Source organism: Dunckerocampus dactyliophorus, chromosome 10 (genome assembly GCF_027744805.1).
Source record: "Dunckerocampus dactyliophorus isolate RoL2022-P2 chromosome 10, RoL_Ddac_1.1, whole genome shotgun sequence".
Taxonomy (NCBI): Eukaryota; Metazoa; Chordata; class Actinopteri; order Syngnathiformes; family Syngnathidae; genus Dunckerocampus; species Dunckerocampus dactyliophorus.
Window position 1 is genome coordinate 24958175 of NC_072828.1, and position 18414 is coordinate 24976588.

Genomic DNA, 18414 nt, shown 5'->3' on the forward strand with positions numbered 1-18414 from the left:
CTGATACAATGTGGAAAAATATTCTGAATAAAGCAATGGTATGATTAACTTGATCTAGATGTGGCTGCACTGCTCTCTTTGGCACAACACCACATTCCTGGTGCAAGGCTGGTGGAAGAATCAGGTCGTGAGGCACTGATAAATCTACCCCAGGAAGCCGCAAAGAACAGCAGCTTGGCTGTCTTCCTGTCTGAACTGGATCGGAACCTAGATGAACTTGGAATCAGCAGCTACGGCTTGTCTGACAGCACTTTGGAAGAAGTAAGCCCACACATGAATGACTAGGGGTGGTCCTCGGGTTACTTCGACCTCCATTTCTAGACTTCTGGTTTGGTGTAAATCAGATCTTACACCGAAAATCTACCAAAATTAACTCAGACAAATCACTATTAAGTCACTCACACTGTACATAGAACAAATGAACAGGAAATGCAGTATTACACATTAAATACGATAATTAAATGAAATAGTAAGACAAAGAAACAAAAGTCAAAGCACTAGCAATCTTTCCATTGCAATAATAAGACCACTACACTACAAATTTATTACTGTCACTTTCAGAGGTCGCTGACCTGGCAGCTACAGTATGTGGTCGCGCTGTTGAATAGCCTCCATGCATCCATCCATTTTCTCCACAGTGCTGCACAAACTAGCAAAACAATAAACTAAAAGTAAAAGTACAAATTAAAACATTAAAAGTCAGCAAATCAAATAAAAACGTTTACACACAACAAGAAATAAAATTGATAAAAATGTGTGAAAATAGATAAAACAAAATATCCCTGAAATAAGTAGAACCAATCAAAAAGCAAAAAAGAAAAGACAAAAGACCACACAACTCGCACAGAGTTAAAAGCCAGAAAATCCATCCATCCATCCATTTCCTATACTGCTTCTCCTCATTAGGGTCGAGGGGGTATGCTGGAGCCTATCTCAGCTGACTTCGGGCGAGAGGCGGGGTACACCGCCGTACTGGTCGCGAGCCAATCGCCTAGCTAGCCTCTAATTTATTTATTCTAAACTTAAGAAACGGGTTCAAACGGAGTGGGGAAGAAAGACAAAGTAAGAGGCCAAACACTAACCACTTCCACATGGAATGGGAGGAGAACTTTTTTTCACTGTCATGTCGGACATGCTATGCCTGACTCCATGCAGTGTGACTGTAATGTGATGTAATGTGGTGTCTCATCAATGTTTTGTATTATTACTGACACCTAGTGGCCAGTATATTAAATATACAGCAACTTGTATTTCAAATTTTTTTTAACAATGGGCCATAGTCAACCACAAAACAGCTATCATTTATTAATCGATTTTTGAAAAAAAACCAATTTTATTACGCATTTTCAAGCATAAAATTAGCGAAATGAACTAAAACACAAATGTAAGGCATTCAGAAGATGCATACAAAGATGTTGATAGAGTGATGAAATGTAGTACAGTTGTCCCTCACTACACTGCGGTTCGAACATCGCGGCCTCATTCTTTGTTTTTTTTCCTGATCAAAATCTTAAGACCACTTGAAAAATTACTAGAATTTGCATTTTGAAGATTTGGATCTTAATGAGGTTTTAAGTAGAGCTACAATATGCAAAAACAAAAAGGGGGAGTGAGACAAAAAGCACTTTGAAAAAGTAATTTATTGAAAACAACAATTAAACTGAAATAGGCTGTTTATCAGCTGATCAAAAGTTAAAGACCATCGCTCAAAAAATAACAGAAAACTCTCCAAATCAGAACAAAAGAATTTCTCAGTAGAACTCAGCAATGAGCAGCTCCACCGTGGTTGCGAGAGTCAAGCGACTGAGACAAGTGCTATACTTCCACACGCACTGCACTGTAACTAGTTCTTGAACAAGTCCAGTGTTTATGGACCAGAATGACCTTTTTATGGGAGCGCGTACACAACCACGCAACAGCGTAACACGGGACACCGTAACCCGAGGACCACCTGTAATATTAAAAAAACACTCGAAAAAAAAACACACAAACGCATTTATCAAAGCAGTGGGTGAAGCTGTAACCTCTAGCCTTCAGAATTAGAAAACTAATTCCAGGCTGTCCTAGATCTTCCTTCGAGTGGCAGAGGAAAGTGATGTTGATGCTGAACCAGCGCCGGACCCCAATCCTTCTCAGCGGCTTCACCCATCAAAGCAGAGGCAACATTCGGAAGAACCAGAGACAGGTGTGTTTGTGTTTGTATTGCACAGGGTGTTTTGTTTTGAGTCAGTCTTGTGTTTCAATGCTCCATCTGATTGTTTATTTTCCAAACTGCTGCCAGGAAGGAAGTGGCTTCGTAATCAAGGTACTTTCCAAATTCTAGTCGAGAAAAAGAAACTGAATGCATTTCACTTACATTGCAAAACATAGAAATGAAATCAGGACTTTGCTGGTTAAACAATTATAGCAAATCGTTACAATCCTCAGCTGAGGAACTAAGGTACATAAATTTAGACTACTTACTGAGGAACTAATGAGTAACTAATGAGGAGTGGTTAGAGTTAGGGTAGCAATCACCATCAAACATATAAATAACTCTATTAACAATTAATAATAATAAATAACCACACAGTTTGCACACAATAACTCTATCTAAAATCTATATTTACATTATACAATAACGAAGTAAAAAAAAAATGTGTATATATATATATATATATATATATATATATATATATATATATATATATATATATATCCAAAACCATTTACAATACCTATAAACAACTACAGTGGAAACTTGTTTAGCGTAGTGTTTAGCGTTTGTTTCAGAAAGACCAACTCTAACCGAAACGGACGCTAATTGAAGCCACACCACCTTCCTGTTCTGCTGGGAGTTATTTCTTTAATTCACTAGAGTTTCACACCTCAATAACGGATGAGCAAAAGAAAGCTGCCAGAATTTTGCCAGAGAAGGTGAGAAACACCACTGAATTCAAGAAAACTCCTGACAAAACAGAAAGGTGGTGTTGAAGAGGAAGATATTGATCTTGCTGCCACATTATGTCTTTGGGAACAGTCACGTTTTCAATGAAGGTAAAAGTAACCTTAAATGTTCATGTATGCCTTTAATTATTGTCATTTATAATCATTTACAATAGTAGTACAATAATAGAGATGCGCAGTAATTATTAACACAACTAATTACAATAACAAGCGAGTAACTCTTCTCTGTGATGTCAGCACATATGAAAGACTGAAGAGACCCAACCAGTGGATACAAGAGTCCCTGCCCTGCAAACATTATAGAAGGAGCTCCTCTTAGACCCATTGTCAGCAGAATTAACTATGTAACTTACAATATAGCTAAGTATGTGGCCAAAACTTAGCACCGTTGGAAGCAAAACACCACATCACATCCAGAAGTCAATGGACTGTGATGAAATAGTAGCCAACACAAAGTAAGGTGGATGAGGAAGAAAACCGTAGCAGACACAAAACCATTTTCATCCCGTAACACCTGGAGACAAAGGCTACTCCACCCCAAAGAACGGATACCCCATACCCAGAAAAACAATCTGGTTTATGCTGTCCAGTGTGGTGAGGAATGCAATGATTTCAGAGCGAAACCATTCTTGTCTGGACATGCTCTACATGAGAGGATAAATACTGTGGATCCTGCACCAAATTCTCAGACTAGAGCTGTTCTATCTAGTCAGGCTAGGGTTGTTCTACCTAGTCATTGAACATAAACTGAACTGAAAGCCTACTTGGATGACAGGCGAAACGTTTTTAAGACTATGATCACACTGTAGGTCAATTCCGATTTCTTTTTTTTTTTGCTCTTATGTGACTGTTACGTGATTTTTTTCATGTCAGTGTTAACAGTATAGTTCCGATTTTTTCAAATACGAGTCAGACCTTGCTCGTATGTAGATTTGATTTACTACAGTCTGAACGGTCAGGTCGCATATGTCCGACATATATGCCATCGAAAGGCTGTGTGAAACTTGAATAAAGTTACTCACAGATGTAGGAAAAAGAAGAAATCTATGAAGCAGCTCACGTCAATGTCCCACCACTACTGGCTCCAACACATCCACCCACATGCTCCTCGGAACAGATGTCGCATCGACTTCTCCATGAACTGCCATAGCCAAAAGTCTTCCTCTCTTCCTTCTTAATCTCCTATGTGAATCATTTGGTTAAAAATGTTGACTCCTGTTGCACAAAATCCACAAGGAGACACAAACCGGGGCAATGTTCACTTCCATGAACGACCACATCAAAGATCGGGTTGTAACAAGAAATCAGAATTGGGCATCATACCATGCAGTGTGAACGTAGCCAACAAGTTCAGCTCTGACTGATTGAATGCCCTGAGAATACGATGACCCGGATAATTGAGACATTAAACACTGTGCAATTGTTTGGCGTCAGCTATGTCCAGCCCATGTTTTAGCCTGATTATTTTAATTGAGTTTGAAATGGATGTTGGCCTTTTTACTCTGCAATACTTGGTACTTTTTTGTTAGTGAAGAACAAAGTCATTAACAATTTTATTACTGTCATTATAGCAGTGTAAGTGTTTACATTGTGCGGTCACAGAACCTCTGGAGACGGACATGCTGAGTGGAGATGGTCGAGGTGGGTTACCCTTGACTGGATTGCGGCTGGCCTGGCAGCAGCTCAGAGCTCTCTTCATCAAACGATGGCTGTATGCTCGCAGGAGTCGTCGGGGAGTCTTTGTTCAGGTGAGGCAGTCTCTTCTGTTTATTAATCTGATCTGAGTCACTCAGATGCAAAGTATTACTATTATATGTGTTTCAGATTGTCCTGCCTGCTGTGTTTGTGTTGGTCGCTCTGATCGCCAGTCTCATTGTACCAGCACCAGGAAAGTATCCGTCCCTGCAGCTCCAGCCATGGATGTATGGAGAACAGTACACTTTCTTCAGGTAGACAATTTTCACTTTTAACTTATTTTGTACCAGCAGCTCTTCTTAGTTCTTTCTTGGCGCCATCTATTGGCCGCAGTCTTATGATTGGTCTACGGAGAATACTGTTCTCTACAAATACGTGCTTTTACTCAAACAAATCATTATTTCTTTTGTAATAAACAGCCACGTGACTTTTTATTTTTCTAAACGGTCTACAACAGGGGTTCTTAACCTTTTTCATCTTGAGGCCCAACCTTTCCAGTACAGAGGGATCCACGGCCCATTCAAATATTCTTATTTGATATGGATTGAATAGCTATGGCTAACCTACTTAAAAACTTAGGCCTTGTCAAATGACAAAAAAAACATGTGCTCATCACAAAGATATTTATCATTTCAACATAAACCAACACCTGCGATTGGCTGGCGACGAGTCCAGAGTGTACCCAGCCTGTCGCCCGAAGTCAGCTGGGATAGGCTCCAGCATACCCCCGCGACCCTAGTGAGGAGAAGCGTTATAGAAAATGGATGGATGGACATAAACCAACACATACATACATATGAGGAATTATGGTAAACCCATCCATCCATTTTCCTGCGCTTATCCGGGTCTGGGTCGCAGGGGCAGCAGTCTCAGTAGGGAAGCCCAGACTTCTCGGTCCCCGGCCACCTCTTCCAGTTCCACCGGGAGGACACCAGGGCGTTCCCAGGCCAGCTGTGAGACATAATCTCTCCAGCGTGTCCTAGGTCTGCCCCGGGGCCTTCTCCCGGCTGGGCATGCCCGGAACACCTCACCAGGGAGGCGGACGAGATGCCCGAGCCAAGTGGCTCTACTCTGAGCCCCTCCTGGATGACTGAGCTCCTCACCCTATCTCTTAGGGTGAGTCCAGCCACTCTACGGAGGAAACTCATTTCAGCCGCTTGTATCCGCGACTTCATTCTTTTGGTCACGACCCAAAGCTCATGATCATAGGTGAGGGTGGGAACATAGATCAACCAGTAAATTTGCCTTCCAGCTCAGCTCCCTCTTCACCACGACGGTCCGGTACAGCGACCGCATTACTGCCGATCCGCCTGTCACCCTCACGCTCCAACCTTCCCTCACTCGTGAACAAGACGCCGAGATACTTGAACTCCTCCACCTGGGGCAGGACCTCATTCCCAACCCAGAGGGTGAAATCCACCCTTTTCCAACTGAGCTATGGGGCGAAATTACCTGTACTGTGCTGTAGGTGGGTTAGCGTAAGCAAATCAAGAGCTCCTTTTCTGTGACATGATGTAAACGGCCTGTTGTAACCATAGACATATATACTTAGACGGCACATCCAGCGTTGAGCCGTACGTTAACGTTGCCGCCATACTGGATCTGTCAAGGCTGCCCTGTAAATGAGTACAAGTAACTGTACTTACTTTCATAAGGCACCCTTCTACAAAGAAATTTCAGTTAATGCCTCTTGTTTATACATTCACGCATGCACTAATAAACTTGGGAACCAGTTAGGCACCATGTATTGGATCTTCACAGATGGCTACGTTTATTTATCCCACACAGGAGTAATTCACATTACATCAGCTATAGAGAACAAAGCAGTGCCGAAAAACTATACACAGTATAGTTGTCTCTATACACAGTATATATACTATAGTATAGTATATACACAGTTGTTTTGTAAAGATTTATTTTTAGTTACAGTAAAGGGGTATCGTTTCAAATACATTAATTTGCTGATTATAATACTCAAATAAAAATACAGCCTTATAATCTGCAAATAGATACAAAAATTTGTTCCTGCATGCTGGAGACAGAATTTGCTCTTTTATATATGTGGCAAATGAACAATAACAGTCACAACTCAACGTTCCCTTTGTAGGCTCCCCTCTTAACTTCTGCATGTTTGTTATGCGACTAGCGCATTACTGCCACAAGTGGTGGGAAGGTGTATCACATGTGAGCATCTTGGGGCCCTCAACGCCCACAAGTGCAAAACATATGTCTTTTGGTTGGGCCGCGTTAAGAATCACTAGTCTACTATATATGGCATTATTATTACCGTGCACACCACTCAGATGCAGGCATGCAAAGAGAGATATCAGAGTGAGGGGGAGCATAAACGATGACTTTGTATCAGACCTGACGTTGCCTTTCTCAAGTGCATCCCAGAAGTAGTCAGGAAGCAGACTAGCGTCTCTCTTTGTCTCCAACTGGGGCCCTCCTGCTCCATGGCCAAAGACCTTACGTTTGGGTTACTTCTGCTGCAAACTAAACTAACACTTGGAACACGATTGAACTTGGAACAAGATCAGCTTGTCATTATGTTTTATCTAGACACCATGCTATTGTTATTCTGACCTCTGCTCACATCTTTAAAGCAATGATGCTCCTGGAAATGAAACCATGAACAACCTACTGGACGCTCTGCTGGACCAGCCAGGTTTTGGAACCAAGTGCATGGAGAAGGAAAACAACAGCGTGTAAGACAACTCCTTTTAACAAACACAAAGAGTTCATGCATTTGTGCTTTGAACTAAACCAGAATAAGTCGGTATAAATTGGTAAAATTGCCGCCTTGTCCACTCATATGTTCCACCAGGAGCCCTCTGTGTGACAGCCAGCCGGGACGTATGTTCATGCGGCCTCAGATCTCCTACTCCACCTGGGAAATGTTCAATAAAGGCAACGGGACCAAAGAGAAGACTTCTCCTGACTGCCAATGCAGCACAGAGGCTCTAAGACGGATGCTCCCTGATTGTCCGGAGGGGGCAGGCGGACCTCCGCCACCACAGGCAAGCATGATGTCACATCCTTACTAATTTCCACACATTAAATGTTTATTGACTTTGATACTTACCGAGTAATCGGTTATAAAACTTGGAACTTTTTTTTGACAGAGGATAAGCAATGATGTGGAAATGATTCTATGGCATTCAAAGCGCTTGCTCAAATGCAATTTCTGCTCTACTCACAACCCCTAAGCACATATTTGCATGTTATCTGGATATTACACCACGCTGTGATGTTTTAACCACTATCAAAATCATCATTACATTTTTTTCCTCTGCAATTCAGCTTGACAACAGCATGTGACTCATGTCATTAAGATAGATAATTCATGTGTAATTTCTAAGTGCACTTCAGTTGCTACTTACTGTACATGTAAATTCATTTATTGAACTTCATATGGAATTTCAGATCAAGAGGCAGACTGGTGACATTCTCCAAAATCTGACCAGTTATAACATCTCAGATTACCTGGTGAAGACCTACCCTCAAATCCTTAAGAGGAGGTATTTCACATATTACTAACAATAGACGTAGATGGTGTTTCAGTTTGCTGTTGTCTCTTTCGCCAGATTGAATTTAGCACAATCCATTTTCATTGCTGATACAGTGGAACCTTGGTTAGCATCATTAATCCGTTGCAGAAGGCCCAGCTCTAACCGAAACGTTTTAAAACTAACCGAATCAATCTTTCCCATAAAAAATAATGTGAATCTCATGAATGAGTTCCAGAAAGCCATAAATGTTAACACAAAACACAATTTTCAAGTTGTCCAATTCTCGTTTTAGATGCATACATTCAAGTGCATATACTGTACTGTAAATGATGAATGAAAGGGGAAAATGAACATTTAACATCTTGATTGTTGACAAAGACGGCAGTGTGGCAGCGGGATCCACTCTGACACCAACGTCGTGTTTTGCTGTGAATCATTCGGTGAATTCAATAGTGTTTTCTCACCTTCTTTATCAGAGTGCTGACCCTTGCACTTTCTGTGGCTCCATTGCGGGTTATATTGCATTCCATTCCATTCCATTTTCCTCCGCTTTACCGGGTCCGGGTCGTGGGGGCAGTGGTCTCAGTAGGGAAGCCCAGATTTCCCGGTCCCTGGCCACCTCCTCCAGCTCCACCGGGAGGACACCAAGGCCTTCCCAGGCCAACTGTGAGACATAATCCCTCCAGCGTGTCCTAGGTCTGGCCTGTGGCCTTCTCCCGGCTGGGCATGCCCGGAACACCTCACCAGGGAGGCATCCGGGAGGCATCCAGACTAGATGCCCGAGCCACCTCAACTGGCTCCTCTCAATGTGAAGGAGCAGCGGCTCTAATCTGAGCTCCTCCCGGATGACTGAGCTCCTCACCCTGTCTCTTAGGGTGAGTCCAGCTACCCTACGGAGGAAACTCATTTCAGCCGATTGTATCTGTGATCTCGTTCTTTCGGTCACGACCCAAAGCTCATGACCATAGGTGAGGGTGGGAACATGGATCGATCCGTAAATTGAGAGCTTTGCCTTCCGGCTCAGCTCTCTCTTCACCACGACGGTCCGGTACAGCGACCGCATTACTGCAGACGCTGCGCCGATCCGCCTATCAACCTCACGCTCCAACCTTCCCTCACTCGTGAACAAGACCCCGAGATACTTGAACTCCTCCACCTGGGGCAGGACCTCACTCCCAACCCGGGTTATACTGCAGTCGTAATCAAAGAAAAGCAGAGACTTGTGGTGTAATCGGGGGGCGGCATGGCTCAGGTGGCAGAGTAGTTGTCTCCCAAAGTTCATTTTAAGTATCCTCGGCAAGATACTGAACCCCAGTTGCTCCTGATGCTGCGTCATCAGTTGGTAAATGTAGGAACATGTCAAAGCGCTTTGACTGCCTTAAAAGGTAGGAAAGCGCTATACAAGTGAAAGTCCATTGCATTCCATAACTGTGTTAGTCAACCGCTGATGACATCACAGACGGGCAACGGGGCTGACTTCCACTGCCTGTTTCCATGTATTAGCAAGCTAACAGGCTGCTAACAAGGACATTTTATGATAAAAATGCATTAAGAACACATGGACTCATGCAGTGTATTAACTCACTCATTACCAAAGACGTGTTTATACGTTTTTATAAACCCGAACACCTGATCCCACAGATGCATTTATATGTCTTTCAGTTTTTTACGTGAGAGGTAAAAAGAGGTGATGACGCAACTTCACACAAATAGAAGTCACTTTTAGAGCAGTCTTAAGCCATAAAAACAGAAGAACGTGGAGGAGTGTAGCACGCACGCGCGTACACGTGCACATGCACAGTTCAGTTCCAAAAATGAAAATTGTAAATCATGTGTTATATTTGTAAATAAATTGTTATTTTCATGTAAAACAACCCTTTGTGTTTTTTAGTCAGCGACTGATATTTTCCTGAAACTTACCTATGTTCTAAAAAAAGGTACAAGCAAACTTTTTCATTTCTGATGAAAGACAGGAGTCTTTCGTTTTCGTTCCATGTTTATATAGCCATAGAACACAATATTCTGTGCGTCTTGAAAGAAAAATAGTCTAAAATGGTCGGTTCTGAAGGGGTTGTCTTTTGAAAAATGGCTGGGATTGAATGAGATAATAACACAACAAAACATGCGCCATATTGTACGCTAGCCAGAAAATGTGCACAAACAGAGCCAAAATTTAGGCTTAAATTTTCAACGTTAACCATAAAACACGCTAACCGAGGCGTACTCTAACCAAGATTCCACTGTATTTGCTTTACTTGTGACATTTGAGCTGATCAATAATAGTATTGATCAAGAATTGTTTTTATTTCAGCCTTACAATTGAATTATAATAGTGTATTTTGACACTTTAGGGCTTGATTTTTTTATTTTTTTTAACACAATCATGTGACACAAACATTTTCTCTGAAACCAAGAATGTGCCAAAAGCTTGTTTGTGTTTCTCACAGCCTGAAGACCAAGAAGTGGGTGAATGAATTTAGGTAAATTGCCAGGATGAAAACTTTAAGTCCAAACATATTCTATTAATGTGTGGAAATGATTGAAATGACTTTGTTCCAGGTATGGTGGTTTCTCTCTGGGAGGAAATACTATCCCGTCTTCATCTGAATTGTCTGTTCGAAGTTCCATTCAGGCACTCAAAACCCAATATTCTATTCCACAGGTACTGTATGTTTCCACCCCAGCTGTCTTTCTCAAGCGTTGTTTTGTACAGTAGTACCCACTTGAGTCAGTCCTGCTTACGTCGCCAACCTGTCGATGTCGAACAACTCGATTACTACTGTACCATTGAAAAATGTGTTCTTAAGTCGGTGTCGACATACATACCGACGTGTATGGTCGCCCACTTTTCTCGACATGATGATGAGGCAGGATGACTTTACCTTTTATTAGCGTCTGTAAATACCACTGCATACCATACAGCAAAGGTGTCCAAACTTTTTCCACCAAGGGTCACATACTAAAAAATGAAAGTATGCAAGGGCCACTTAGATATTTTGTAAAGCAACACATACGGGAAAGTTACACATATTTTTTTTTAAAACTGCATCTCGGCTTTGTGATATAGGTGAAAAGGCGTACTTTTAGCATGAACTTCACTCGTTGCTCTTTTTTCCCCAAATATTTCAACTTTCTGAAATAATCTTTGTATATTTTCTTTTCATAATATTATGACTTTATTCCCATAAATAGACTTTATTCGCGTCATATTAGGACTTTTTCCCCAACTCAATTTTCCAAAAAATGACAAGATTATTTTCTTTTGTTTCTCATAATTGTATGACTTTTGTTTTTTAAATATTTCAACTCTATGCTACAAAAATACATTAATTTTCCTAATAATAATATCACAATGTTACACCTTTTTTTGTTGGATCACAATTTTTGTTCTCTTAATATTTTGACTTTTTTTGTATAAGATTACTGCTGATTTTTACCTGCTTTGCTGTTGTTTTTTTCTGATAGTTTTCTTGTTCAAATATAGTTTTAGAATGTGTCATGCACCATTTAAAAAAAAAAAAAAAAATTTTAATTTTGTAACTATTTCACCTTTCTTCTTGTACATTTTCTAGTTGTAATTTTTACTTTATTCCCATAATATTTTGACTTTAATGCTGTAACATTCCTGTAATTTTTATATCAGTCCACACTTCAAAGCAGTCAACACGGCTTGGCAACTCTCTCTTCGATTTGCTCTTGAAGGAAAACTGTACATTTTTAGGAATTTTGCCCACCATCCACAATCCTTATGTGGATTTGTTGGAGCTTTAGCATCAAAATAGGCGCCTCCCGTGATGTGCATTGCTAGCTGGCTCATACTAACTCGTTTTCTGTTGTTAGAACGCACAGAAAAGGGAAAGAAATATGCGTTCATGTTTCACATAAGAATTGTGAATGATGGGCAAAATTTTAAAAAAGTGGTTTTCCTTTAACTAGCATGCAAACGCCACTGCCCCCTATATGACCCAACCCCTGAATCACACCTCTGAACCATACAAAATATTCCCGTCGCTACAAAATCATATGAAAACTGAAAAATCAAAATCAAAAATGCATAAATAGAGGAAAATCATGTCAACAACTGCCATAGGTTAAAAAATCCGCCATTGTCACCCGTTCTCTGTTCTCCATTGTGCAAGCAACGGTTACCATAGTTTTGATTTCAATTTTGGCTGTGTTGCGATCCGCCAATGTTGACATCAGTATGAGGGTGTTGAAATAAGCAGGTCCCACTGCAACACAAGTAACACATTTTTTTGTTCTTCACAGGGTAGTGCTTTGGATCAATTCCTAAACAAGCTACCTGGTGTCATGGAACGACTTAACACTCCAAACAATGTCAAGGTAGCTTCATTTCTTGTCTGATTCATATCATTCAAGAATGACCCACACCACAAAACAAGTGAAAACACAGGCATGCAAACTTGCTATAAAGCTTTGTCTTACTGATTGGTGTGTTTTTGTTCATCTGCTGTCTCCAGGTGTGGTTCAATAACAAAGGCTGGCATGCTATGGTGTCATTTGTTAATGTGATGAACAACGGCCTTCTCAGGGCCGGCCTGACACGCGGTCCGCAGAGACTGAGACATGGTATCACTGTCTACAATCACCCATTGAATCTCACCAAGGAGCAGCTTAGCCAAATGGCCATGTGAGTACACTAGGAGCTGAAGTTCATAGACAGCTGATAATTTGCTCAGTTACTGCTTTTTTATTCCCATTTGACTGGCAGGAATTTTAGTAAGTTTATTATGGATTCACTGAAATAAAAATAATCTTTACAGGCCAGAAAAATATTTTTCCCCCCTATGGTGTATTTAGTTTGCGGGCAGCACAGTGGAAGTGGGGTTAGCATACCTGCCTCACACTCAAGAGGTTCTGGGTTTGAAATTCAACTCTGATCACTGTGTGTGGAGTTTGCAGGTTCTACCGTACTGGGAAACATGCACGTTGGACGAATTGGAAGCTCTAAATTAGGGGTGCCCAAAAGTGTGGCCTGGGGACCATTCGTGGCCAGCGGCTGTTTTTTCATATAATTTAACAAGAAAACAAAGTAAAAAAAAAAAACCAAAAAAACATCCACAGCAGCAGCAAAAATTTAAAAATCTGCAGTAATTTTACAAGAATAAAGTCCAAATATTATTGGTCATTTTAGTAGCATAGAGTTGAAATATTAATGAAAAAATACATATTTTTGAAGTTGTAGTTTTATGAGAAGCAAAACAAAAATAAAGTTGTAATTTTTGGAAAATTAGGTTTGGGAAAAAACGTATAATATTATGGGAATAAAGTCAAAATATTGAGAGAAGAAAATTTACAGAGATTATTTATCAACAAAGTTAACGTATTTGGAAAATAAATAAAAAAACAGCAAAAATGGGAAAAAACTAGCAAAGACTGAAGTTCATACAAATGAGATGCCTTTTCACCTTTATCATAAAGCTAATATACAGTTTTTAAAATATATATAACTTCTTAGAATGTTAAGAGAAGAACATTTGCAAAAATTGGTTTGTTTATCAATAAAGTTAACGTATTTGGGGAAAAAAAAACGAAAAAACATCAGCAAAAATGGAAACAAAACTAGCAAAGACCGAAGTTCATGCTCATGAGGTGTTTTTCACCTATATCACAGAATATCTACAAGTGTTGCTTTACAAAACATCAACGTGGCCTTTGCATACTTCCATTTTTAAGCATGTGGTCCCTTGGTGGAAAAGGTTTGGACGCCCCTGCTCTAAATTGTCCAAAGGTGTGAAAGTGAGTGAATGGCTGTCTTTCCGCTGGCGACCAGTCCTGGGTGTACCCCGCCTCTCACCCACAGTCCACTGGATAGGCTCCATCTTACCCGTGACCCTGAACAAGATAAGCAGTGGAAAATGAATAAATGAATGTATTTAATGTCATGGCCTTTCCTTTTATCAGGAAGACGACATCGGTGGACCTTATTATTTCTGTCTGTGTGATGTTTGCCATGTCCCTGGTGCCAGCCAGTTTTATCCTTTTCCTGATCGAGGAGCGAGCCTGTAAAGCCAAACACCTCCAGTTTGTCAGTGGCGTCAAACCAATCCTCTACTGGGTGACAAACTTCTCTTGGGACATGGTCAGTACAGATACCAAATAAGTCGGTATTCATATAATTAAGAAAAAATATTTTTTTCTATGCAGCCCACTGCCTACGGTGGCTATTGTCTCATCAATGTAACATTACTGACACCGAGTGACCAGTGTAGAATACTACATAGTACGTCTCTGAATGCGTCTTCCTTTGTTCATTTCGCCATTTTTATGCTTGAAAATGCTTTATTTAGGCCAAGAAGACGTACAATTTGCTTAAATATGCATTTGTTTGTATTTTTTACAAATAGTGGGCCATAGTGAACCACGAAACAGTGATTAATTTTTTCATTTATTTTGAAAAACCGTGATAGAGTGAAGCCGCAAACTGTATCCTGGGGACAATTGTATTTCCCAGCAAGAAATTGTAATACTAATTGTAATTGTAATACGGAAGCACAACCTGCAACTGTATGGAATATTTGAAATCCAACTTAAAATTTCGTTAATAAATGTTTGCGCTCAATGTTTTTGAAGAAGCTTAAGATTGTGATAAAGTTTTTTGTATTTGTGCTAAAATATAGCATTGCAATTGAACACCGTATTCCGCACAAATTTGCAAGACCTCATCCTTTTGCTCCTCACAGTAATCGGCATTGCACATGAAAATGAACAATAGGTTTTCTTTTTTCTTCCTTGTTGAACTAGCTGAACTACACGGTCCCGGCTGTCATGGTTGTGCTGATCTTCGTCTGTTTCCAGCAGCAGGCTTACGTCTCGGATACCAACCTGCCGGCTCTCATCCTGCTTCTCCTCCTCTATGGGTGCGTTCAAGCGACCTTTAACTTACTTTCGTCCAGTCATCATGGTGTGACTCATAGGAGTCCTCACTGATGTATTTCTCAACATTTTGAATGGAACGATATACTGTATATTGGGGGAAACCATTGTTCTGTTGTCAGTAGGATGATACCTCTCTATCAGTGTATCAGTATTTATGTATTGCTAATCTCATCACTCAATTTAGGTGGTCCATCACTCCCTTGATGTACCCAGCATCCTTTGTATTTAGCGTTCCCAGCACGGCCTATGTTTTTTTGACCTGCATCAACCTCTTCATCGGAATCAATGGCAGCATTGCAACATTTGTCCTGGAATTGTTTGAAGATGAGGTAAAATGAACTGAACTTTGTGACTTCACATTTCATGTTTTGAGGTTTTAAATCGGGGACGTCACTAGGATCCAAAGGGTTCTAGCCCAGGAGTCTCACACTCGCGGCCCGCGGATCATCCACTTGACATCAAAGTTTAGTGTGAGTGTGGCCTGCGCACCTTTAGCTTGCTGAAAGGAAGCGGCTCTTCAATTGGGCAAGCTACAGCCAGCACTGACCTTGCAGTGAGCTTGTTCACAGTGAAATGAACGGGGGGGTCACTAGATCAGATCAGGGGTGTCCAAGCCTTTTTCACCAAAGGCCACATTGTTTGTTTCTCCTAATATTACGACTTTTAAAAAGGAACTTAATCTTTCTTTACTATTTCATCTCTATTCTGCTTTTTCCTTTTAATGGTTTGACTTTATTCTCGTAAAATTCCAGCTGTTTTTTCCATTTCTGCTGTTTTTTTTTAATTTTCCAACTATTTAAACTTTCTTCTTGTAATTTTCTTCTCGCAATTATTACTTTATTGCCACAATAGTTTGACTTTATTCTCGTAGCATTCAAACTTTTTCCGTAACATAATTTCCCCAAAATGACAACTTTGTTTTGTTTGTTTTTCATAATATTACAACTTTTTTTTAAATTGTTTTTTTCTTTAATATTTCAACTCTATGCTACTAAAATGTTGCCATTTTTTCTCATATTATTACAACATGATTCTCATAAAATTACGAGTTTTTTGTTAGATGACAACTTTTTTCTCTTAAAGGGATAGTTTGGATAGTTTAGACATGAAGTTGTATGATATCCCCATCAGCAGTGTAGTACATCAACAAAGACTTACCCCCCACTTGGTCCCCTAAGTCCAGTTGTGGTTGGATTTTGGTGATGAAGAACGTAGTTTGCATCTTCTTTCGCTGTGGAACTTACTCTTTAACAAGATGGCTGCGACGCAGCGTTGCGGAAGAAGATGCGACACAAGAATGGACAAGTGACAGTGCGCAGGGATACGGCGGGAGACAAATGTAACGCTGAGTGATTTGTGAGGTCTGTTTTTTTTTTTAGGAGGCATTTTTGTGATGCAAATGTATGACTCTTTTGAATGTTTTGAGAAGCCAAACTCCTTACGTGTGTAACCCCAGCAACTGATTGGAACTACACTAAGTCCCCAACCAACGAACACAATTGGTTCCAGACGGCCGTTCGCAAGTCGATTTGTTCGTAAGTCCAACAAAAGGTAGTATTACCAATGATATAGGTACTACATGTACGTGTATACATATACAGTATATGCATATGTATGTAAATATGAGTTTGGATGCAGTAGTAATATTAAACGAGGATAATTAAGGAAAAAAACAATAATAAAAGTGATATATTAATATGTAATGATAAATGTTATTTACCTTTGAAGAGGAGTGGTCGAGCACACGTCGTTGTGGTGGAGTTGGAGGAGGAGATATTGAAAAAAAGGACAAATCGTCGCTGGCGTTACTCTTCTAAAAGAGGTAGTGTTCTGTGGGTGGTGTAGAATTAAGCAGGCCTATTAACTCTTCATAAACTTTAATCACACGCTCTGTCCGGGTTGTATCATACAACTACAACTTAGCCTTCCTCTCTCCTCTTCCTCTTCTCCCGCTACCTGTTGGTCCCATTAGCAGTGTCACAGTGCCCTCTACTGGTCAAGCATGTAGCAGTATAAATATGGAGTTCCAAAAGGCAAAATACATGAAAAAATATACCAGTCGGCTTGTGTTTGTATCTCCGAAAGTTTGCATGTCAGATGTTCGTAAGTTGGGGACTTAGTGTACGTTCTTCATCACTTCATCACCGAAATCCGACCAGAACTGGATTTAGGGGAGCAAGCTGGGGGTAAGTCGCTGCTGATGCACTACACTGTGGATGGGGATGTCATACAACTTCATGTGAAAAAATCCAAACTATCCCTTTAATATTTTGACTTTATTCTTGTAAAATTGCAGATTTTTACAGTTTTGCTGGGTTTGTTTTTTTAGTTTTCTTGTTAAAAATAATATTTTTAGGATGTGCAGCAGTCCCCCCCCCAAAAAAAACAACCGTGGGCAGCAAATAGCCCCCAGGCCGCACTTTGGACACACTTTGGACATCCCTGCACGAGGGAGAACACTAACTACAAGCATGGTGCCAACACAAAAAATGACGTAACTTGTAACAGGTAAGTAAACACACACAGGGCTGCTACTACTACTATGTGGAATAATAAACAACAGCTGTTGCTGGGAGCCGGCATCACTTCCATCGAGTGCTTCTGGCTTTCCAGCACGCTTTGCGGCACCTGTTTTGTAACAAGTAAAAAGTTAACATCATTGCCCCATTAGGGCCCGCCCCATTATTTGAGAAGCACCGGGCTGTACGTTCAAGGATAGCTAACGTCTGTAGCTAAATTTTGCCAAACTGCTATCATCAGCTGACAACAAATTAAATTTGTGCGCATGTTACGTCGACATACTCAAGACAACAAAAGGCAGGATGTAATGGCTTGCAGACGTTGGAACGTTGACGCCCTCTAGACAGCTGGAGGAACTGGCTGCATGCAGTTGCTTTAAGCGCATGCCTAAACTAATTTCTTACATGATACAAAAATCCACTTTTAGTGGGGCTCAGCCACCCTCAAACAGACCTGGTGACGTCCATGTTTATGCAATATTGTCTTTATTTGATTTGATTTTTGCGTGACTGTGCCTTTGAACAGCATTTGAGTAAGGTGAACGAAGTCCTGAAGAAGATGTTCCTCATCTTCCCGCATTTCTGTTTGGGACGAGGACTCATCGACATGGCTAAGAACCAAGCCATGGCCGAGGCCTTTCAGAGACTGGGTACAACGAAAAATTATTCAAACCTTTATGAAATTTTATATACATATATGTTATACCTGTTATACATATACAGTATATATATATATATATATATGATTAAAACCTTTATGTAGTATGTTAAATATACAGTATATACTGGATATGTATAAATGTGATATACTGTATATAGTATATACTGTAAATATATATACA

General features: G+C 40.4%; 1 protein-coding gene across 4 annotated transcripts in view; it reads left to right on the forward strand.

Moving 5' to 3' along the window:
* Positions 1 to 18414, forward strand: part of LOC129188558 (phospholipid-transporting ATPase ABCA1-like) — a 51744-nt gene that overhangs the window by 19693 nt on the left and 13637 nt on the right. For 3 of the 4 annotated variants that reach the window (XM_054789268.1, XM_054789271.1, XM_054789270.1), the window contains exons 25-40: positions 59 to 261; positions 2068 to 2185; positions 2282 to 2305; positions 4549 to 4694; positions 4771 to 4895; positions 7248 to 7349; positions 7469 to 7661; positions 8068 to 8162; positions 10601 to 10633; positions 10713 to 10815; positions 12423 to 12497; positions 12635 to 12804; positions 14079 to 14256; positions 14919 to 15034; positions 15238 to 15382; positions 18099 to 18222. In XM_054789268.1, coding sequence (XP_054645243.1) covers positions 59 to 261; positions 2068 to 2185; positions 2282 to 2305; positions 4549 to 4694; positions 4771 to 4895; positions 7248 to 7349; positions 7469 to 7661; positions 8068 to 8162; positions 10601 to 10633; positions 10713 to 10815; positions 12423 to 12497; positions 12635 to 12804; positions 14079 to 14256; positions 14919 to 15034; positions 15238 to 15382; positions 18099 to 18222 — 1950 coding nt within the window. The remainder of the gene's footprint in view (positions 1 to 58; positions 262 to 2067; positions 2186 to 2281; positions 2306 to 4548; positions 4695 to 4770; positions 4896 to 7247; positions 7350 to 7468; positions 7662 to 8067; positions 8163 to 10600; positions 10634 to 10712; positions 10816 to 12422; positions 12498 to 12634; positions 12805 to 14078; positions 14257 to 14918; positions 15035 to 15237; positions 15383 to 18098; positions 18223 to 18414) is intronic. The other variant, XM_054789269.1, reaches the window with a different exon arrangement.